Source organism: Ovis aries, chromosome 7 (assembly GCF_016772045.2).
Source record: "Ovis aries strain OAR_USU_Benz2616 breed Rambouillet chromosome 7, ARS-UI_Ramb_v3.0, whole genome shotgun sequence".
NCBI lineage: Eukaryota > Metazoa > Chordata > Mammalia > Artiodactyla > Bovidae > Ovis > Ovis aries.
In genome coordinates this window covers 69,616,649-69,640,120 of record NC_056060.1, presented here as the reverse complement: position 1 = coordinate 69,640,120, position 23,472 = coordinate 69,616,649, and the positions used below count along the sequence as shown (strand labels likewise).

The window sequence follows — 23,472 nt, the reverse complement described above, 5'->3', positions numbered from 1 at the left end:
AGTATGGAGTCTTCTCAAAACACTAAAAATAGAACTACAGTATCACCAGCAACTCCATTCTTGGGGATATATCCAAAAGAACCAAACACACTAATTCGAAAAGATACATGCACCTCAATGTTCATGGCAACGTTATTTATAACTTCTAAGTTATGGAAACAACTCAAGTGTCCATCAACAGAGGAGCAGATAAAGAAGATGTGGTATACACAGCAGAATACTACTCATTCATAAAAAATAATGAAAATCTGCCATTTGCAACAACATGGATAGAACTTGCAGGGCATTACGCTAAAGTGAAATAGGTCAGACAGAGAAAGACAAATACGGTATGGTATCACTTACATGTGGAATCTAAAAAATACAACAAACTAGTAAATATAACAAAAAAGAAGCAGACTCATAGATGTACAGAACAAACTAGTGGTTACCAGTGGGGAGAGGGAAGGGAGAGGGACCAGGCTGGGTAGGAGATTTAGAGGTACAAACTACTATGCATAAAATAAATTATAAGGATATATTGTATATCCCAGGGAATATAGCCAATATTTTATAATAACTATAAATGGAGTATAACCTTTAAGAATTCTGAATCACTACATTGTACACTTGTAACTTCTGTAGTAATACACATCAACAATACTTGAATAAAAAGACTCCTAATAGTAACAGTATCTGCTACTTTGTTGAAACATTCTTTTATTATTTCCTCAACACTGACATTTTATTAGCTTAGTTTCAGAAATCATACAGCTAGAATGCACTATTAGATTATAATGCTGCAACTTTGAACAAATTTTGCTGCTGAGCAGAGAACTTGTGAATCCAGTTAATTCTGACCTAATAAGTTACTCATTTGTGAATATTGACTCGTTTAATGGAACCTCTTGATGTTGTGTACGACAAAGGGACTTTTCCCCACTGCAAAAATAACAGTTGCAATGTTGTCATCTAAAAATATTCTTTAATTGTTTTATGTTGAAAACTGAAAATATTTACTAACCACTTGCCTTTCCTAGGCCACAAAGAAGGAAGCTTAATTTAACAACACAGCTTGACCGGCATACATGTCCACTCCCCAGAGTTTAAGTAGTGTCCACGACTGCTTGCCAGGCAAGCCCAATGATGAGAGCATCTCCACTGGTTACCCAAGGTCAGCGGGGACTGAGTGCTGCAGTGACATGTGGGTGAAAGTAAGAAGGAAGTGGAGTGGAATTTGACTTCCTTTTCGCCTCCATTATCCAAGACATAAATTAAGGATGCTCCAGAAATCAGATCCAAGGTTCTACTCAGAAGTTAAGGGACAGCCCCATTGATCAGTAAGGCAAAAAATCCCTAGAACTTCTTAATTAAACGGGGACCCTCTTTAACAATTTCTGACACTCACAACAAAGACTTTCTTGGTCTCTTCCCTTATCTTCACAATGCACCCTCCTACCTTACTATCTCCACCTTGAGATATCCTGTAAGAAACTAAGGGAGAGGTGCTGTTCTAAGAAACCCAGGTATCATTATTTATGAATATGGACCTGAATCTCTGGCTAGCATGAGTGTGAACGAAGAGAAACTCAGTCCATACCAGTATTTCAATTACTGTCACCATCACTGACATTATCAGCGATAACATTAAGATCGCCATGCCCCAAGTTCTCTGACAACTTCAAAATTGTATTTTCTCAATTTTCACAACAATTTTATGAATTTGACCTCACTGTATAGAGAAGAGAGAAATGAGCTGTTAAGAAATACACCCCAAGTCACACAGTCACTAATAAGTCACTAATAAGTGGGGTACCCTGCCTTCTCAGATTACCCTTTAGATGGACTTTAACTATGCAAAGTCTTTCTTACAGTTATGACTTTGCTTCTATTTATGACGGAAAAAACAGAGTCAGTCACACTATGCTGAAGTTTAGAACAACTGCGAGGGGCAAAATTTAGGAAACCTTCAGGGAGATCCATTAATAGAAAAACTGTTGGAGCCAATCCACCCCAAGGGAGGTGGGGAGTCCTCTCACTGGTAGTATCTCTAGACTGAAAAACAGAACTCTACAGAACTGGAGGGCTACATCCCAACAGAAGAACCCAGAAACTGTTCACTCACTTCACCAAGTACCAAAGAAGAAAGACAGATATGCTTCGGTTCATTCTATGGGCAAGTTTGTCCTCCACTTCTTCGTTGAGCTGAGTCAATGTTAATGACAACACAAGCTATGAGTTCAGGACCATCTGGCCACCCCCCAGCAGGAGTGGTAGTAGGCACAGCTGGGATGGTAGAACTGGTGACACTGGAGGAAAAACTGCACCCCGAATGATATTATTAGACAAAGAGATTACAGGAAGAGGAGATAAGTAAATCCTCAGGAACCACCTGCCTTTGACAGGGATACAACTTTGGTTTAAGGGCTGCCAGACAGAGAGAATCCATGAATTTTGGATTCCACTTCTGAAAACTGGTACTCATTTTGATAGCACTGGCTTTTGAAACAAAAAGAAAATAAAGACAGAAAACGGGGCATTGGCTATGAGATTATGCTCCTTAGGGAGAAAGGGCCATGAGAAACAGCTTCCCTTCAGCGGACTTCTCAGCAAAAAGCTGAGGCCATTTCATCTGGACCAAGAATCATCATGCTTTCAGTCACTGCTTAAAGAGATAAATGGTATCGAGAAATTCTGGGTGGTTTACAGATTCACCTTTGTTTTAATCCTCCCAAGGAGGAATAAATAAATAAAGGGCCCCTGAGCTAAAGAAAAAAAGAAAAAAAAAATTTCCAGAGTTGTCCTGACAACACAAGCACTGGTTATATTTTAAATGATATCTATTTTTCCTCCTAATTTCAAAGAGAAATATGAAGTGGCTTTGCAATGTTCAAGTTGTCTAGGCTGAGCCAATTGCTTACAGGTTTCAGGGAGGGCAAGCCACAAGAGACTATTATGGGGAAGATGCGCAGGGTGGCAGTGAAGCCGCAGCCATTTTGCAGTTTATAGGCACTGCCCTTTATCAGCTGGCTCACCTCATTGGTGTGACTCAGTAGGCAGGTATACAACTGCTCCACCTTCCCCTGGATCCTCCTCCAGCTTCTCCTTTGCCGGGGGCGGGGGAGGGGGGGGGGTGGGGTGGGCGCGCATGCCCATGTGGGTGTTGACCTCCATGACTAATGGCTCAGGCTTCTGCAGGACACCCAGTCCAGGGTCAGCCAGTGGGACCTGCCACATGAGTAAGTCTGTCCCCGTGGACTCCAGCCTGTCCTTGTTCCCCTCTCTTTACATCCACCCTCCCTCCCAATTGCCTGCTCCAAGGACACAAAGCTCCAGCATTAGAAGCAAAGACAGCAGCTTTACAGGGAGTGCTTAGCTAGTTTCTGTGATTACATAAGGGTTAATCTCTTTGCATGTGATTTCCCCCAGCATGTGTTTCTCTTAGTAGCCTCGCTTTTCTGACTGAAACCTGACAAACTATATTATACATATTTTTTTAAAAGAGCAATTTTATTTTTACTATTAAAAAAAAAAAACTTATCCTAAGGTAGAAGTGAGAATAATGACTATTGGTACATTTGGGAAATATTTGTACAAAGAAAAAATAAATCAAAATAAACCCCACCCACAATACAACCAAACAACAGTTTCTGTCTACTTCTATAGATACAGAAAGTTTCTTTTGCATATTTTTGATGGTACCAATTACAGTTTTATTTCTCTTGTTAAACCTTCATTTCATCCTGAGCAATTTCCCAGGTCTTCAAAATTTCTTTGAAAGCATGACTTTTCAATGGCAGCAGCAACCATACTGTTATGGTTGCATCCTATAATATAATCATCCCCCTCTAAGTTGTTGACCATCACTGGCTTTCAGAGACAACACTGCAAAGAACACCCCACACGTAGTTCTTGGCCTGTATCTTTTATCACTACCATGAGATCAACTCCTGGAAAATGCATGTTCCAGGCTCTGGATACATATTATCAAATTATTTTGGTCACCATCTTTAGATCTATCAGCATCTCATACTTAGGCCAATGTTCAAAACATTTATTAACAGTATAACCTGGGTATCAGTGAATTGGAACTAATAATACAATGTGGGAACAGAGTCCTGCTGTCCCCTACCTGTCTTGCCAGGAGTTAGCCCTTGAGTCCCTAAATCATAAAGGAAGACTGGTTGGCCCTTGCAGGGAAGGTCAGATTGTCAGGAGAGTTTTTATTGGGAGGGCTTGAGGCAGCTGCTCTTTACCAACTAGAATTGGCCATATTGTGACCGACTCCACAGTTTCACTGCTATGGACACTGGGTGAATAGCCTGAGTTGGTGTTTTCACCTGACCTCTCTGGGTTGAATAAACCTCAGTTATTTCAATCTTCCCCTCAGCATCTTCATTTTAAGCCTCTCCATTGATTTCCTAACAAGCTCTAGAAACTGTGTTTAGTAAAGATCAGATTACCCAACAGTCTAAACTCGACTTTTAGGCACTGGCAGAAGGGATGAAGAACAAAGTACAAGAGGGAAACTGGACAGTGTGTGTGAACACAGCTCGGCTGCTGGAAGAGGAGCCCGTTCGAGACGACGGGATGAAAGCATGACATCAGCTCCCTTGCCGGCACAGCCCTGGAAGTGGTCACGGTGATGAAGGAACTGTGTCTCCGTCACACACGAACACCCCAAGGCTTGGAGGCTCCTTCCTCTGTGCCCTAGGGTCTGCTTACCTTAGAATGGGGCTTATGGAAAGACCTGGCAGTTATTTGATGTCGTCTGCTTCTACCTGGACCATCCACTCCAGGAAATCCAACTTGTCTAATCGCCTTCAGAATCAAGCTAATATTCTGCCCCAGATACTCAGTACACATCAGGGTGACACACAAATCAACTAGCCCTTTGCCAACGGCACTGCTTCATTGGCTGAAACACCAGATCTGCAAAGCTTGTTGTTTTTTCACTGCTTCAGTCTGGGATTAAACACGCATCCTCACTTCTCACAGCCGGGGAATATGTAAACAAGGCAGGGAGTTTCAGAACCTAGGGATACCCACTCTCCTCCAGTTACTGTGCTTCCCTCATGTATTCGCAGAGAAGCAGAGTCAGAAAGAGAGGCCAGTCTTATTTCTGATCATTTTTAAGTCTGTCACATTCTGTAACCTCTTAGCACTTTAGGAGCACAAAGCCCAACTGGAATCCATTATCAGGGTGAAAACTCAATGGTAGGAGACCAAACCAGGTACTTCTAAAGAAGTCCAGAAACAGTTACAGATACCTAGTTTTCTCTCTCTCCCAAATCTCCAACATCTAGCAAAGTGGGCACCTGAAAACCTAAGGCTCATTCTACTGAATATTCAAATAATTATGGTAAAGAAGGACCATGCTAGTCGCTCAGCTGTGTCCAACTTTGGGACCCCATGGACTGTAGTCTGTCAGGCTCCTCTGTCCATGGGATTCTCCAGGCAAGAATACTGGAGTGGGTTACCATTTTCTTCTCCAGGGAAGAGGAGACCTAACTTATCCCTCTTTGCTTTCCACCAGGAGACTGGGAACAACCAGACCATTAACGTATCAACATTCCACTTCCTTGCTGTACAGCTGGTTTGTTTGACAGTCCTGTAGAAGACCGATGGTTCCTTTGTCTTTAATTCCACTACTAGCATATGTTCCCTTAAATCCCTGTTTTGATCAAACTGCTTCCTCCTTGTGCTCTGAATGCATCTGAAAGATCTTATGACCATTCACAATGCATTGCTTTTTTGTATGTGGTAAAGGAGAATTCCTTCTTGTGGAATAGACTGGGGAAGTGATCCAATAAGGATATGCAAACCAAATAAAGGAAGTGAATGAAAGGTACCAGGAGAATTCTCAGCCAGTTTTCCTTGATGTCTTCTGAACATGCCTAGCACCAGATCAGCACTTCCCACAAAGCTGAAAGGCTCAACTGCAGCCAAGACAAGGTTCTTGAGCGATTTAACTAAACTAGAGTCAAACAAACTCAGCAACACAGCAAAAACTCACCTTCTCCAAAGCTGACTTCAAAAGATACAGAAATGTAATATGGAGAATCCAGAGCCATTTACTTAAGCCTTGGCTTACGGATCAGACATACGTGGAGGAAACATTAGGTGCAGTCATCAAATTCTGATCTTTGCCTCAAATATCCGATGTTACTACAGCTCACAGCTTCTAATTCCATCCACTGACTTTGTGAACTCTGAAGCTCATGGAGAGGGGAAAAAGCATTTTCTGGACACTTTTAAGGACTGGTTAAGTGACACAACCACTGCAACTGCTCCTGTGAAGAAGTGTGACTAAAGATTTCTGCCTGGGCTGGTAAGACTGCTGTTGCCATAATACAGTGTGTATCATCTTAGTTTCTCCTCTCTGAAGACCTACTCCTTACTTTTCCCAGGGTTTAACAATCATGTTAACAATAAGCAAATACAGCATGGCCAGATGCCTTTCGTGGTCAGATGGTTCATTGTTTAAAAAGCTTCAGTTTAAAATCCAAAAGATTGTTAACAGATGCAGTTTCTGGCCGAAGACTGGGAAAAACCTCACTTAAACAAAAGAGCATGTTGTGATTGGAACTAAAAAGGGAATTACCTTTAAAGATAAGAACCACAAACATTTCCTATTTGAAAATACCCCCAGTTCCTACAGAGCCTTTCCTTGGACCTTTCGTAAAAGTTAAAAAAATTTGACAGTGGACTGCTGCATACGACAAACCATGGCTGACCAAACCACTCTAGTCATTTTTACAGATTTGTTTGGACTTTCAACAAGGCCGCAACATCCATCTCTTGCTCTCCCCCCAGATTACTTAATTAGGCAAAATTCCAATTAATTTCTTTCCAATTCTTTTAGCCCCAGGAACACTTCTGCAGCTTTTGTTTTGGCTTTGGAAATGGGTTTTCAATCAGAGGACTCGGATAAAGCTGTTTGAGAAATGAACACAGAGCTTGATAAGCAGATAGCCACTGCTGGGACTCAAGTCTCTATTGGATGGAAAAGAGCCACTTGGCCAAGGAAGGCCAGGCCCCATCTTCAGTTCCCAGTGCCGTTTGTCTCCACAACTGCTGTGCACTTTTATGCAGAAAGTCTGCTTTTCCCTAGCTCTGTTTCTGTTGGCGCTCATGGACCCTTACTCTATGGCTTCACTATGTGTGAGAACATCTATGATGCTCTGAGTTCTAATCTTGAAAGATGGAAAGTCTGAAGGGGCCATGGGGGTGTAGCTTTCCCTTGGCCTGAGAAATGGATGTGGTCAGGCTTGCTGGTGACAAGTCTGATTTGAAAAGGCTATACCCAAGAGACGGTCCAAGGAAAACAGTCTGTTCTTGGTGGTAAGGATGGCCACCGTGGGCTCCCTTCTAAGAACGGGCAACCCATCCTGAAGGAGGCCAGGTTCTCTGAAGAGGGCCAAGCATCAGGCCCTTTTCATGCAAAGGGTTTTGTGTTCTCTTATTGTGTTATTTCTCTATTTATTACAGGGTCCCAAAAGGTCAGTTGTAGACCCAAAGCACAGCATAGTTTTAACAGTCTGAGAAGCTCTAATCAATAAAATCCTCAGTCAAGTCATTTTAAAGTGAGGCAGATCTATAAACTCCCAGGATTCCCCAAAGAGTTAAGATGGCTTTTCCACTCAGTCACACTATTGCTAAGTCATAAAGGGAATCCACGCTGCTGGAATGAAGCTAGCCGGAAAACTGCTTTCCCAAAGATCCGCACAGTTGGGCCAGGTACTCGCAGGAATAACCCATCTGTCAGGAAATGGGATTCCGAGGCCAGTGGCCACATCTACATCCACTCGCCTACAAAAAGCCAACCCCACCACGCACTTAGGAGACAAGCTCTGAAAGAGGATTTGATAGGCCAGGAAATTGAAAAATGAGCAGCAGCTGTGAGGCCAAGGTCGTTTCTATCCTCCAGGGCTTGCCGTCTCTAATCTAAGGGGCAGTAGTTTCCATGATTAACTTTCAATTGCCGTCAAGGGTGTAATAAAATCTGGGAAAGAAGAAAACTTTCCCTTCGGTGAGCTGCTCCCATTCTCCTGCCCCTTCCTCTCCTCTAATGCATATTCTCAATCTCCACTCCATGTTGCTTCCTAATTTTGAGAAAAAAAATCTGCGCTCGTTTGAGCCAAAATAGACAATGTCCTCTGTGTACTCAGGCACTTAAGGATTTTTCTTTCTCAGTTGTAGGGGCCAGGTCTTGAAGGCAGCTGCCTGAAAAGTTCTCTTGTTTTCAAGACCATTCAACACTATTACTATCAGAACAGAGCACATTTTAATTTTCATTTTAAAATTATTTCCATTTAAAATCTCTTTCCTGAGCAATGACCCATCAGTTTGACAGAAGAGAGGTCTTCCCATTGGTAAGATGTTCACAGAAAGAAGAGGACATACTCATTCACAAACACATCTTACTGGTTACCACTGCATTAGGAACCCTTAATGCCTGACATGATCTTAGTAGCTCAGAAGTCATCTTAAGAGGCTACAGTTGGAAACATCTCTCAGCCCCACCCTGGAACAAAATCCCACATGTAGTTTTATCAATTACAATAGCTCACATGGAAAATTAAATGTGCTTTAGTTTGTTTGAGAAGTAGGTATAACCAAACAACTCAGTGGTTCATTCATTATAAATTCACTTCCAGGTATCAGATGCTGGTGTTACAAGGGTTATAAAGCCTGGCAGGAGAGGAATACAGGAAGGTTCCCTGCTGTAGAGATGCTTCCAGGAGGGGGCATGCCAATTACACAAGGCAGTGTGGTGGGGTGGAGGGGTGTCGGGGGGTGGGAACCATGGGGGCAAATGGAGGTCCCCAAATGCATCCTAATCCACTAAGGACAGGTTTCCCTGGCTGATACTGTATCTTCTCAAGATACTGGATTGTTATAGTTTGTTCCAGTTTCTTTGCTTCCAGAGGTGAGTAATCCAGCACCCACTCTGGTTGGAGAGGTAGCATTTCCCTTAGGAACCAACCCTGCCCTTCCTGCTTCCCTGTCTTGATGTAAGTCTCCCCTAGAACAGATAGGAAAGTGGCAAAAGCTGGCCATGAACACAAATGGTTCCAAAAATGGGTGAAAGAACAGCTGCAGAATCTGCCACCGGGTTTGAAAGATGGCAGAGTGAGCTTTACTGCGGGAGATATAGTCCATGGGTGGTGCCTAGTGCCACGGAGGCTAGGGAAGAGAGTTAAGTACTTTCTCTACCCCATGAATTCCTTTCTCGCCTCCTCCAAAGGTACCAGAATCCCCAGCTTGTGTGTGTAGATGACCACTCAGAATAAGACAGCATTCCTGGCAGGGGGGTGTGCCCATGCAGCTAACAGTGGGATGTGAGGGAACTCAGGTCTGGGACTCCCGATGTGGCCCTCAGAGCGGGGGTAGAGAGCTGCGCCTTCCCCTTTACTCCAGCCCCAGTTTGGAACGTGAAATGGATGGAGAGCCACTTCACACCACAAGGACAAGGCCACATTTTAGAGATGGCCAAATGGAAAGTTGTTAGAAGGTAGTCACAGAGAGCAGGGAAAACTACAGCTGTGAAACCACAATGCTGGTCCTCACCTACCTACATACAAACTTTCATGTAAAGGGCAAGTTTTGGAAAAACACTTCAACCTTCTGTAAGCAGATGTTTAGGGGTCTCATACACAAGGTTATGAATAATGGTGTGAGGTGAGGCGGTTGCAATGAGTGTTGATAAAATCAGCATTTAAGGAGCTAGCCCTTTACCACATGTAGTGTTAAGGCCACAACTGGGCACATTCGATCCGGTTTTTACATTATAAAGAACTGCCTGAAGTCTGGTGGTAAAATGGGAGAGCAAAGAGCATCAAAACAATGATAACTTTCCAGTTAACTATAATCATCATGAATATCTTACCTTTTTCTTGCTACAGTATATCTGCCATTTTTTCTCTGCTGGAAGTGCAAACATGGCTTCCCTGTGTTTGTCTGTGAGGTCAAGTTCATCCTGAGAAGACAAATAATAATAATTATTTTACAAATTAATTGTTACTCCTATAAGGGAAGTTTTATCAGCATCACCGGAGTGAGAAAACGAAGCCAACACATATTCCAATGAACTTAGGAAAGACCAAGAAGCTCTAAGTGCCAGTGTCTGTCACCAGCATTAGGAAAGCAGGTCCCTGGCCTTGGGCTGGGCACCCAGCGCAGCCCTACACTTACCGAAGGGTGGGGAAAGCAGGCTGGGCACGGATAGAGTTGTCCTGGGCCAACGTGTACTGCTGCAGAGGGTCCACCGAACATTAAAGGTCTTTAAAGCTCCAGAGTTTGGAAGGATTTACTCATTTTACAGATGAAGGACTGGTCAGGATGGCTCTACAAACACTGACAACTGGGATGGGCCCTGAGGGACATGATGAGACGGGTGGAAGAAGAAAACCAAGGGTTGGGATGTGGTAGTGAATTAGAGCATCTAGGGGACACTGACCAGCTTCGCTGAAGCACTAGGTTTATGCAAAGAACCATCAGATAAAAGGTTGGGGAGGTAAGCTTCAAGGCCAGATTAAGGAGTTCATTTTCTTGACCAAGAAGAGCCAGTGAAGGTTCTGAGAAAGGGAGTGGCATCTGTATCACCAATGTTTATTCAGTACTTCAAATGTCAAGCACTGTGCAATAATTTTCTTGTTTAGCTCTCACAATAACCCTGAGAGTTCCACTCATGATCACACCCACCTTGTATTAATAATACTTGTTGTAATACAGCTGGGGGAAGTTTTGGCAGAAGGTTGGGTAAGTAACCTGCTCAAAGACCACATATGCCTGGTAGATGATGGGGCTTAGAGTTTAAGCCTAGAGCTGTCTGACTCCTCAGCCCAGACTCTTAGTCTCTCAGATCAGTGTCTGGAAACATTAATTTTATAGTGGTGTGCAGCTTAGATTGAACACTGAGGGAAGGCAATTTATGAACATCTATAACTAATGAACAACAATGAGATAATGACTATAAAGTGCATAGGGAACAGTTCTTGGCATTTAATAACTTACTCCATGGTCAACATTATTATTTGTATTGAGCATCTGGTACAATTTTATTCCTACAGGGAAGTTGAATCTAGTTAAGAGCGGCAGATTGATGGGTGTGAGACATATTAAATTACTATAAATTAAGGCACAATAATAAGGTTCAGCCAACTGAGGCATATAATGCAGCTCTATCACTCGTGGGCCTCCCATCTTACAGTTCTGCCTCTGCTGGGTCATCAAGTGCTATCAATTCTTCCTTGAAAAAAAGCTCACATTTTCCTTTTGTTTTGTTTCCAGTGAAGGACCCAAACTTATGCCCTAATCACCTCTGCCTTGGCTCTGGCACCAGCCTCCCCCAGTTCCTTCTCGCCTTTCTGATACTTTCTACATCATGGCCACTGACGCATTACACCAGTGGTCCTCAGACGAGTGAGCAATGGAATCACCTGGAAGGTTCCTTACATCACTGACTGCCCAGTGTTGAGGACTGAGAAAGTGGCAGGAAGTACAAAATGTCATTAGTTCCACACTACCTGCAAAATTAATTATACATCCCTCAGCCAGTCTTTTGAGGTCTTCCATTTATAACCCCAACTTAACTGCCAGGCTTATTTCTCGTTATCCCTTATGCCCTGATCTTGTGAACCCCTGCACCTCCAGGGCCTAGACACACAAGGTCTGATACATGCCAGCTGCCTAGGAAAATTTTTCATCTCATTAAGCCTTTGTTTCCTCATCTCCAGGATGGGCCTGTAATTTCAGGGCTCTGTGAGGATTTGCAACATCAACTCAGCAGGCAGTAATGTCTGGCACAGGGAGGGGCAAAGGTACTGTGGTTAGTTCTCTCATCTTTTAATACAAACCAGGAGCTATTTTAAGAGCAAGGTAAGCAGTTAAGTCACTAAAACACACACTCAGACACTAACCACTAGAAACTAGTTAAGAATTCCAACAATGTAAAACCAAGGAAGGAATAAAAAATATTTACAGGAAATTCCATTATAAGGGAACATGTTAAAAATGTTAAAATTTTGTTATGCAACTGTTACATACGTGAAATTATTATTTTTTCCCTTTCTTCCTTTTTAAATTTCCTGTAAGTTATACCTGTTCTCATCTCCTGATGAATAGGGGGATATGGCGACATAAAGCACTTCCCAATTAGGGTTTTCTTGGGGTGGGATTGTGGAGTCAGGTCAGTTATTCAAATAGCTCAATAATATGGTGGTTAGTTTGGGGAAAAGGGTTGTGATTTGTGAGAGAAAAGTGAAACTCGCTCAGTCATGTCCGACTCTTTGAGACTCCATACAGTCCATGGAATTCAGCAGGTCAGAATACAAGAGTGGGTAGCCATTCTCTTCTCCAGGGGATCTTCCCAAACCAGGGATTGAACCCAGGTCTCCCACACTGGAGGCGGATACTTTACCAGCTGAGCCACAACAGAAACTCAAAAATACTGGGGTGGGTAGCCTATCCCTTTTCCAGGGGATCTGCCCGACCTAGGAATCAAACTGGGGTCTCCTACATTGCAGGTGGATTCTTTACCAGCTGAGCTACATGGGAAGCCCTGATTTGTGAGAGAACAGTGCTATTAATATTGTATCCTTTACTACACTGCATTACTGTTTTTCCTAACTGAGCAGAGGTGTGAAGAAACATGTGAATCTTAAAAATCTCAAAATTCACAGCAAAAAGTACTAGTATTACTATGTTTTACTGTTAAGAGTTAAAAAACTGCTTCTGCTGAGACACAAATGACCGATTTTGAATTGAGAGGACATGGTTGAATTCGAACTTTAGAGTAGATGGCTTCATGCAAGGAGAGAATTTCCATAAAATAATTAAAAATCGCCATAGGCCCTCTAGGCTTCCCAGGTGACTCACCAGGTAAAGAATTTGCCTGCCAATGCAGGAGATGCGGGTTTGATCCTTGGGTCGGGTGGATCCCCTAGAGGAGGAAATGGCAACCCACTCCAGTATTCTTGCCTGGGAAATCCCATGGACAGAGGAACCTGGCAGGCTACAGTCCATGGGGTCACAGAGTAAGACCCAACTGAGCATGCACACACATAGGTCCTCTGGATGTAATTTGGGATTAGAGTAAGACCATAGGAATACATGGACAGTGGTAATGGTAACAGCTAACAATTACTGAGCACTTTCTGTGTGCTTAGTAGCAATGTTTTTTATGGATTAATTTAGTTTATCCTCACAATAATCCTATAAACTGGGTAGTATTATCCCACTTACCAGGAAACTGAATCAAACAGATTCAATAGCCTGTTCAAGATAAGACAGCTAGTAAATGGTGGAGCAGGAACTTGAGGCTAGACTGTCTGGTTCCAGATCCCATGTCCTTAACCACTAGCCTGCTCATTCTGTTGATTACTCAACAGGTGGGTAGAACCATGACACTGACGTCAGTAGGAAAAACGCACCCTTGAGCTGCACTGGCGGCCCCCTGGGCCTGCTGAGTGTCTATTTGCACAAAGAGGGAGACTTTGTTGTCAGATACCCCTGAGTTCCAGGTCTGGTTGTTATGGATTACGTAAAATTCAAGCATTCACTAAATTTAGGCATTGTAGGTGCAGGGAATAGAAAGGTATCACAGAGCTCATACGCTTGAAGAGGCAGAATAGAAATCAAATAATCACAGGATCCCAGGGATGAGCACACAGAGTTGAGCTGCCAGAGCCCATTTGCTACGGGGAGTCATGGGGCAGGGAAGGCTGGGATTGAGGTGAGACCTGAGAAATGAATAGAAATTAAATAGGTCAAAAGCACCACAGACAGTGAACAGCAGCCTTGTAGACAGGCCACTGTAAACTTTGGTCTTTATCATAAGAGCAATCAGAGGTCACTGGCAAATCTGAGCGAGGAGGGGTGACATGGATTAAATAATAATTGGGAGTGCCTAGGCACAATGCCCAGAGTGTAATGAGACCCCCACCCCTCCATTCCAAAAGTTTCTTTGCTCTGACTCACTCCGGTTTAATAATACAGCTTGAAACAAGCCTGCAAGACTGGAACAGACTATCACACAGCCTTACAGATCAATCAACACCTACTCCATGTCCTATCCATTCTAGGACCATGGCCAGACATTACAAAGGATGCAAAGATGAATAACAGACCCCAATCGCATGGAATTTAGATTCCAGTTAGGAAGACAAGATGATAGAAGGCTTCAACAATTCCTCTTCTTCTCAGGATACAGTCCAAATTCCTTAGCTGGTAGGTAGGGCCCTTCATGATATGGCCTTTGCTGACTTGCCCCACCTCACCTCCACCTCCACCTCCTCCTCCTCCTTCCTCCTCCTCCTCCTCCCCCAGCAGCCAACTTTCAGCACTTGGGATCACAAGTTGCCCATTTCTGAAACCTTTTTCCAAAAAGCCCTTCCCCCCCATGTCTAAGAATGAGTCTCATTTACCTAAGCTTTGGGGGCTTCCCTGATAGCTCAGTTGGTAAAGAATCCGCCTGCAATGCAGGAGACCCCAGCTAGATTCCTGGGTCGGAAGATCCTCTGGAGAAGCGAAAGGCTGCCCTACAGTATTCTTGAGCTTCCCTTGTGGCTCAGCTGGTAAAGAATCCGCCTGCAATGTGGGAGACCTGGGTTCGATCCCTGGATTGGGTAGATCCCCTAGAGAAGGGAAAGGTTACCTACTCCAGTATTCTGGCTTTTACAAGGTATCTAAGCTTTTACAAGGGATCAGTTGTCCCCCAGGCAGCCTACCTGACTTACCCTGGGGGGTGGGAGTACCCTTCTCTGCTCTCCTAACCTTTTGGCATTAATCACATTGCCACAGTTATCACACTTGCATTAATCACAATCACATTGGCATGTCTGACTCCCTTCCTAGACTCATCTCCAGATGCAGGAATGAAATTTGCTCTATTTATCTCTGCATTAGTTGCCAGGATCCAAAACAATATCTGATATATAGTTGGACTGAAGAAAAAACTAAGGTCCTCACCTTAGTGGTGAGGTATCTGAAAAAGAGGGAGAGGGGTTATTATGGGACATAGCGAAGATCAATGCATTTCAATAATTCAAACTCATCCTCCCTTTTTTTTTTTTTTTGCATAAGATAGTGGCACTAATGGTAAAGAGCTCGCCTGCCACTGCAGGAGACCTAAGAGACTGTAGCCTGGTGTGCTACAGTCCATAGGGTCGCAAAGAGCCAGAAGCGACTTAGCAGGCACGTACGCAGAGTAAGGGTACAGTCTTAAGTAAGCAATTTTCGTGTTTTGGCAAAGGTATATGTTGAAGTTTTTTGCACTTAAAGCTTCAGAAACTGGTTGTACCATTTTACTCTCCCACCAGCAACATATAGCAGTTTTGGTTACTCTACACCCTCACAAACATTTGGTACTATATCTTTAAAATTTTAGTCATCCTAGGGCTTTCCACGGAGAAGGCAATGGCACCCCACTCCAGTACTCTTGCCTGGAAAATCCCATGGACGGAGGAGCCTGGTGGGCTGCAGCCCATGGGACTGCTAAGAGTCGGACACGACTGAGCAACTTCACTTTCACTTTTCACTTTCATGCATTGGAGAAGGAAATGGCAATGCACTCCAGTATTCTTGCCTGGAGAATCCCAGGGATGGGGGAGCCTGGTGGGCTGCTGTCTATGGGGTCGCACAGAGTTGGACACGACTGAAGTGACTTAGCAGCAGCAGCAGCAGCAGGGCTCTCCAGGTAGTGCAAGTGGTAAAGAACCTGCTTGCAAACGCAGGAGACATAAGAGATGCAGGTTAGATTCCTGAGTCAGGAAGATCCCCTGAAGAAGGGAATGGTTACTCACTCCAGTATTCTTGCCTGGAGAATCCCATGGACAGAGGAGCCTGGTGGGCTATAGTCCATGGGGTCACATAGAGTCAGATGCCACTGAAGTGACAGCACAGCTTATGTGAAGTGGTACCTCAATGCAGTTGTAATTTGCATTTTCCTGATGACATCTGATGCTGAGTATGCCTTTTCACAAGTTCACATGACATTCACACATATTCTTTTTTGAGATATCTATTCAAATCTTTTGCCCACTTATGAATTGTGTCTTACTGTTGCAAAACATGTCCTTTGGCAGAGGTATGTACTGCTAGTATTTTGCTTCACCTGTGCCTTTTCATTTTGTTAAGTCTATTTTGATCACTAAGTGTTTTTTATGAAATATAACTTCGTAATATTTTTTCTTTTATTAAAGTTAGTGTTTTTTTATTTTCTGTAAGAAATTTTTGCAAGCTGCAGATAAAACAAAACAAAATGAAACAAAACTCTATGGTTTCTTATGGAAGCTGCTAGCTTTAGCTTTACCTCCTATGTTTGAATCTATACCCTATTCCACAGACACTACTCCTGAGGTCGTTCTTTGGTTACAAAATGCATGGGCTGCTTTTGGCAACTGTCTTTTTCAGCTACCTGCACTCATTTAGATACACTGCTGGGCAAGCTGGGGAATGAAAGCACAATTGACGAAAGGAGGAAAAAGAACAGAGTATAAACTAATTTGAAATCATCTCATACATTAGTTTCTTCAAAGCTATAAAATTACTTCAAAGTAATATTATAAAAGATTTTTCACTTTGATAATTCAAATACTGAAAGAGGCAATCATGGAAAACAAAACAATTAGGATCACAGCATCTCAGATAGTGTCTCTTTACATGAATTTTTAAAGAAAAAAAAAAGTCAATCTATAGAAGCAGAAAGCAGATCAGTGGTTGCTTGGGGCTAGAGGTAGCAACAGAGATTAACTGCAAATGGACCCAAGAGGAGATAAGGTGATGGAATTATTCTAGAGCTGGATTGTGGTGATGACTGCAAAACTATAAATTTACTAAAATGCATTGAACTTTACACTTACAAGGGGTCAATTCTACAGCATGTAAGTTATATCTCAATAAAGTTTTTTTTTTTTTTAAATCAAGCCTGGTTGATGGAGCCCCAGGAAAACAAAAAATTTCAGAATAGAGAAAATAGGGTATGTACTGTGTGCACACAGTAAGGAAAGATCCTTCTGGTTGAACAGTGAACTAAAACAAGGAATCTATTTAGAAAAGAAACATTGGGGGAAAATGTATGAAGAGGTGGGAAAGGGAAAAAGTGAGCCTCCATTTAGAGTAAGTGGTTCAGTCTGAGAAATGTTACAACTTTAGATACAATTTCTGTTTGAAACCATGAGCACTTCCATGAAACATTCTTGTCCTTCCCTTGAAAATTATGTAGACTCCCAATAGTATGCATTCCATTTAGACCAAGAGGATGGGCAATGTTTCCCCCAATGTCCCTTAAGATTAAATTAGGTGATAGGTTAATATAACAATTCAAGTCCTGAAGAAACTTTTCAGTGTTTTTTGTTTCTCCTGAGTAGTGATCTAGGGAAGAGTACTGGCCTTCTGTGGGTTAACAGTCAAGTTTTTCACTTCTTCAATTGCTAAGTCCTATCCAACCATTTGTGACCCCATGGACTACGGCACTCCAGACTTCCCCCCCTTCATGATCTCCCAGAGTTTGCTCAAACTCAAGTCCATTGAGTCAGTGATGCCATCCAACCATCTCATCCTTTGTCGCCCCCCTTTTTCATTTCCTCTTGCCCTCAATCTTTTTCACTAAGATTAACAAACAAATGTATTTAGCACAACCCCCAGAAGCCTCCTGGTTGCTTCTAGATCACCTTCTAACCTCTCACCTTACTTCCCCCACCCCCAGTTTTTGCAGTCTGGCTATGTTAGATATTGTTTTGAGGGCTGGCAATTAATCCAAAGATAAACAGAATACATTTAGTTCCTGTTACTATACCTTAGATTGAGATGGCCTAGCTCCCTTCATTGGCCGAAGAATTTTTTTTTTTTCCATATCATTCTTTCTTGGATAGGGCTTTAAAAGTTAAAGGAAAATGATTTAGCAAATGGTAAAGAAAGAAACATCTGCACCAAGCATCATTTTTCTCCACAGAAAGTGCAAGTTCTTAAAAATGGAAACCAACAAAGGCTTTTCTTCTGTGGGAAGATACCAATTATGCTTTTCATATCTTTATAAAACACTTATTTCCTATATTTTTTATTATCTTGGAGAAAACATAATAATTAGACATTTTTTAATTAAGAAGAAAAGAGCGCTGAAGGAGGTCCAGCTGTGGGAACTAAAATTCTGGCTTCATCTCTCACAAAGCATGTTATAAACTCCACTTGGAAAGATTCTGCACAAAGAAACCCCACCAGTACTACACTCTAGAGTAAGCAGGCAACTCTATAGAGAAATCTATATAAATCAGAAAACAATTGGCACAGCGCAAATAAATCTAAGGAAATGGATTGATTCACTAGATAAAGCAAAGAAAGGAATTTTGAAATAATATACAATAAGGGTTTTGAATGAGTTGAAAAGCTCTTTTCAGAGATGTGAGTGAGGCTAAAATATGGAATTATTTATAATACCTTCAATGCGATATTTAAAGGACCTATTTTTTGAACATCTACCAAGTCAATAGATTTCAGTGAGCCAACAACAAGTGAGTTTTCAGCTAACAAGAGAAATCTCTAATGAAGGAATTCAGGATTTCTATTTCTAATGAGTTAAGCTAACTCTTTATCACACAGAAGTAGGAAGACACATGTTGAATGCTGGGGGAAACAGAGATGAAAAAAACACGAAGAGCGGGAGAGCGAAGACAGACAGGTCCTTGGGGTTACCCTGCCTATCAACCCATGTTCTGTGTATCTTTCTGTTTGGGGGTTGTTTGGCTTTGGTTTTTAAATGGTCCTTGACAAGGTAATCATCCATTTGACTCAATGCACAGAGCTCACAGTATTTTTTAACATTATATTATTCACACAAGGGTAACTTTTCTTCTTCAAATTAAAAACACCAGGTATTTACCCATAGTAAATAGGCCCAAGTTACCCATCCTGATCCCACCCACCAAAAGTCTCCCACATGTCCAGGAGGCAGCAAGCCCCCGGTTCACCTCACATAAACCCAACAGCAGTGGTGCCTTCTCTGGGTTTAGCCCTCTCCCTCATCCACCATCATCTCCCACGTCTAACCTCATCTCCCACCCCACAACTCAACACTACCATATACAAGATAAACCCTCTTGGAGGGACAAATGGTCAGGCCTTAAGTCACATGACACAGTGCTAAGAACCACACAAAGCAGAAAGGGCCAGACAAAGCAGACAGAGGACTGAAGGGTGGCACTTTAACAGCAGCAAAATTAGACTTCTATAAATGTATGGGGAACATGTACCTTTCAGCTGCAATAATTCATTAAATTTATGAACATCCATCCTTCCCACAGCAAACAGCCACCACATCCACGAGTCATGAAATGCCAACACAGCTCTTAAAATTTAACCACCATGACCTTGAGAACAGTATTTTATTTTCATAGGGGTGGTTGGAAACCTGAAAGTTAGATAAGCCCTTTGTTGGTTTAAATAGAGGAGTGTTCAGTGAATTATTACCCGTCCCTAACCAGTCAAGACAGACATAAATGGAAAACAACAGCGAGTGTTAAGTCCCCGAAGAGATGTGTACACATGGAGAACAAGCCTTAAAGGTTTTCAGCCTGTAAGATTTCTGCCAACGTTCTTAGTCATTATACAAAATACCACAATATGACTCACCACCACCTACACAATAATGTTCTCTGTGTCTGACAGATGTGTTTTCATTCGACATATAAAAATAATAACTGAGAAACCCCACAAGCAAAGGCTGACTAATAGAAATAATTTTTAGTTTCTTACTACCCACGGTTAATTGTTTCACACTATTTCCTTTCCTACTCTGAATAGCAGGCAATGCAAACTATAGCCAGTTTGCTAGAAAAAAGTCTGCTGCGAAACCTATAGGCTTCTTACTTGGCTTCTTGGTGTTATTTCGACTAGAAACTCATGAGACTAACTAACTTTTAATTAGTCTGCATCACCAGCAAGTTTTCCAATAACCTAAAGGAAACCATCCTGTTCGAAATATATGCTGAAATCAACTCCCAACAGTAATCCAGCCACCCACATTTCCAGTTTTTATATTTATAATCTAGGACAACTTCTGTTGACAAGGCTTAATTGAGAGGATTTCTAAGCAGTGTTTTCCTGATTGAATGGAGGGACTTTGTCTCCTGAGACACAGAGTCAGCTTGTGGAGTAAGAGATAAGAAAGGTCCTGTGGGCAAGTGTGAAGCCAAGTTACACACGCATCCCTCTTCCACAGTGACACCAGCACTGCTCTCCCCCAAGCCTCTCCCCACCTGCTTAGACTTGCTAAGCAGCTCAGCTGGCACTTCTAAGTTTTAGCTGGGTCAAAAGATATCTAGCACAATGAGTCTCCTCCCACACTGCAGCTATTTACTTATTCTACCGTGTAATATAGGGTGGAGAGACTGCCGAGGACGGAAAATATTTCTTAGACCTGAATGCTGAAGCTCCAATACTTTGGCCACCTGATGCGAAGAACCGACTCACTGGAAAAGACCCTGATGCTGGGAAAGATTGAGGGCAGGAGGAGAAGGGGATGACAGAGGATGAGATGGTTGGAAGGCATCACTGACTCAATGGACATGAGTTTGAGCAAACTCAGCAAGATAGCGAAGGACAGGGAGGCCTGGAGTGCTGCAGTTCATGGGGTCACAAAGAGTCAGACACGACTGAATAACAACACCACCCCCCTCACCCTTTTAACCTGCTACCCTTAGTGCTCCCATGGTAACTGACATCAAAATGAAGAAGAGTAGAGAGACTGACAAAAGGTGGACATGGATGCAGGAAGGGTACAGGAACCAGCCCAAACCTATCACGACTACTTCAAGAATAATTCAGAATAGGAATCCAACTGTTGGATGATCCAGCCATCATTAATTCATGCATGTACATATACATGCAAATCTTCCTGAGCATATCATGTATAAACCTTCACTAGTGAATTATTCATCCAGGCCACAAGCATTTACTGACCATGGACCCAGGACCAGGCACTGCTCAAGGCCCTGGGGATCTTCAGTGAAAATGCCAGATTCGATGCCTGTGCCCTTCTGCTCTCTGACGTTGTAAAGGTGCATGCTCACAGTGGATTTAACATGAGTGTCCATAGGTGAATAAACTAAACTGATTGTTTAAAAGATGGCAAAGGACTTGCTTTTTTCTTCTATACCTAAGAAATGTCCATCTTTCCTGAAAACAATGCAAGTATATATTCTAAGTGACCTTCATTTGGTTCAGTTTAGTTCTTAAATATTACATTGTATAATGAAACAAACAGCTAGCAGCTGTAGGATGTTTCCAGTGGATTTATTTAACACTAGACAAGAGGTGGAAAATTCCAACTTTTTTAGGAATTTGGTTTTTTAAAATATATGTTATATATATATATATGTATATATACATATATATTTTTTTTTACTCCCTTCGTCCATGAGCCAGAAAATCCTAACTAAAAGATGTAACTGGTACTGAGCTCCTACAACACAAATCAAGAAACACTTTGAAATTCCAGAGGAACTGCATGTGGAAAAGGGTGGGGGGGCAGGGACTTCAAGCCTAGCAGATAAAAAGAGTTAAGGACAGTTTAGAATTGCAATTCATGATCCATGTATTGGGCATTCACCTCCCGCAGGCTGTGTGACATATGTTTTAAAAGAGCAAATGGTATTTAAATGACTCCCAGTGCATCAATATATATACTTGAGTACATTTATTTGTACAAACTACCAGATTGTTCTAGCCATTACTGAAACACATTTTCAAAATTGCACTTGAAAGCTTACCTAAACCATACCACTTATGGAGATCAAATTATCCTCTCTGTCTTTAAAACCTATACTGGTCTGAATGGGGACATGTAAAGAGTTGGCAAGTAGTGCAATTTGCTGACTGTGTAATTCGCACATGGCAGTCTGAGGATTAAGTTAAATAATCAGATTTTAAATTGAAGCCAAAAGCTAAGTAGATACATACCTCTCAACATCTCTTTAGGACTCAGGGTAATGAAAATCATCAAGGCCAAGGGGACTCATAACCATTTTCTCAATAACATTATTAGTTCAGAGATGGTTTTGCAGAATTTGTATTAAAATAAAATAAAGTTTTCATGATTTTTTCCTCCATCTCTCCCTGAGCCCCCATCCCCATTTCAGTCCCTGCTCTAAATTAAGAAACACCCAGAAATAAATGGATCGATAACAAAGTACCTCCAAAATCACTGCAGATGGTGACTGCAGCCATGAAATTAAAAGATGCTTACTCCTTGCAAGAAAAGTTATGATCAACCTAGATAACATATTCAAAAGCAGAGACATTACTTTGTCGACTAAGGTCTGTCTAGTCAAGGCTATGGTTTTTCTAGTAGTCATGTATGGATGTGAGAGTCGGACTGTGAAGAAGGCTGAGCGCTGAAGAATTGATGCTTTTGAACTGTGGTGTTGGAGAAGACTCTTGAGAGTCCCTTGGTCTGCAAGGAGATCCAACCAGTCCATTCTGAAGGAGATCAGTCCTGGGATTTCTTTGGAAGGAATGATGCTAAAGCTGAAACTCCAGTACTTTGGCCACCTGATGTGAAGAGTTGACTCACTGGAAAAGACTCTGATGCTGGAAGAGATTGGGGGCAGGAGGAGAAGGGGACGACAGAAGATGAGATGGCTGGATGGCATCACTTACTCAATGGACGTGAGTCTGAGTGAACTCTGGGAGTTGGTAATGGACAGGGAGGCCTGGGGTGCTGCAATTCATGGGGTCGCAAAGAGTCAGTCACGACTGAGCGACTGAACTGAACTGAACTGAACATGGAGTAAAAAATGTAAATTTAACAACTTGAATAAAAGGACATTTGGAATGGTCTTGATGAGATAAAATATACATTTAGGACTAGAAGGAATAAAATGGTTTACGGTTTTATCTTAAGCTTTTCTGTATTTTTTAGTGAATCAGAAGACGAGACGAAAACTTTGAAGACCATCTTGACCATCTCACTATCTCTAAGCAGACAGGACCTCAAAGAAATGTATACCGTCCATTGAAATGAAGATCTACTGCCAATCCCACTAGATTTCTGGATGTATTGCAAAGTTCAATTCAAAAACACAGCATATATAAGCAAGCAAAACCCCCTATATCAACATCCCTTGGATCACAAACCATCAGTTCTTCTCAGGCCCTAAATAATTTGTTTATCAAGTTCTAGATTTAGGATCATTTTTTGCTCATCTTTAAACTGACTATATACTGGCAATAGTTCACATCTATCCCACAGCAATTTTAACACTGAACCCATTTAGGCCCATATCTACATTCCCACTTCCTTTTGTGATATACTGCACATTATCATACTGTTCCAACATTTCTTTATGAACTCATCAAGTTAATTTCTTCAAAAATACCACAGTATCAAGGGAATATCTACTCAATATTTTTTTTCTTCTGTCAATTAACCATGTCCTTTACATGAACAGAATTTTCTTTTTTGAGTTTTATAAGTTGGTCAATTGAAAAGAATTT

General features: G+C 42.0%; 1 protein-coding gene across 5 annotated transcripts in view; it reads right to left on the bottom strand.

Moving 5' to 3' along the window:
* The window catches only part of DAAM1 (dishevelled associated activator of morphogenesis 1), a 183,972-nt gene that overhangs the window by 73,840 nt on the left and 86,660 nt on the right, over positions 1-23,472 (bottom strand). For all 5 annotated transcript variants that reach the window (XM_012181749.5, XM_012181748.5, XM_042252575.1 and 2 more), the window contains one exon: positions 9,872-9,961. In XM_012181749.5, coding sequence (XP_012037139.3) covers positions 9,872-9,961 — 90 coding nt within the window. The remainder of the gene's footprint in view (positions 1-9,871; positions 9,962-23,472) is intronic.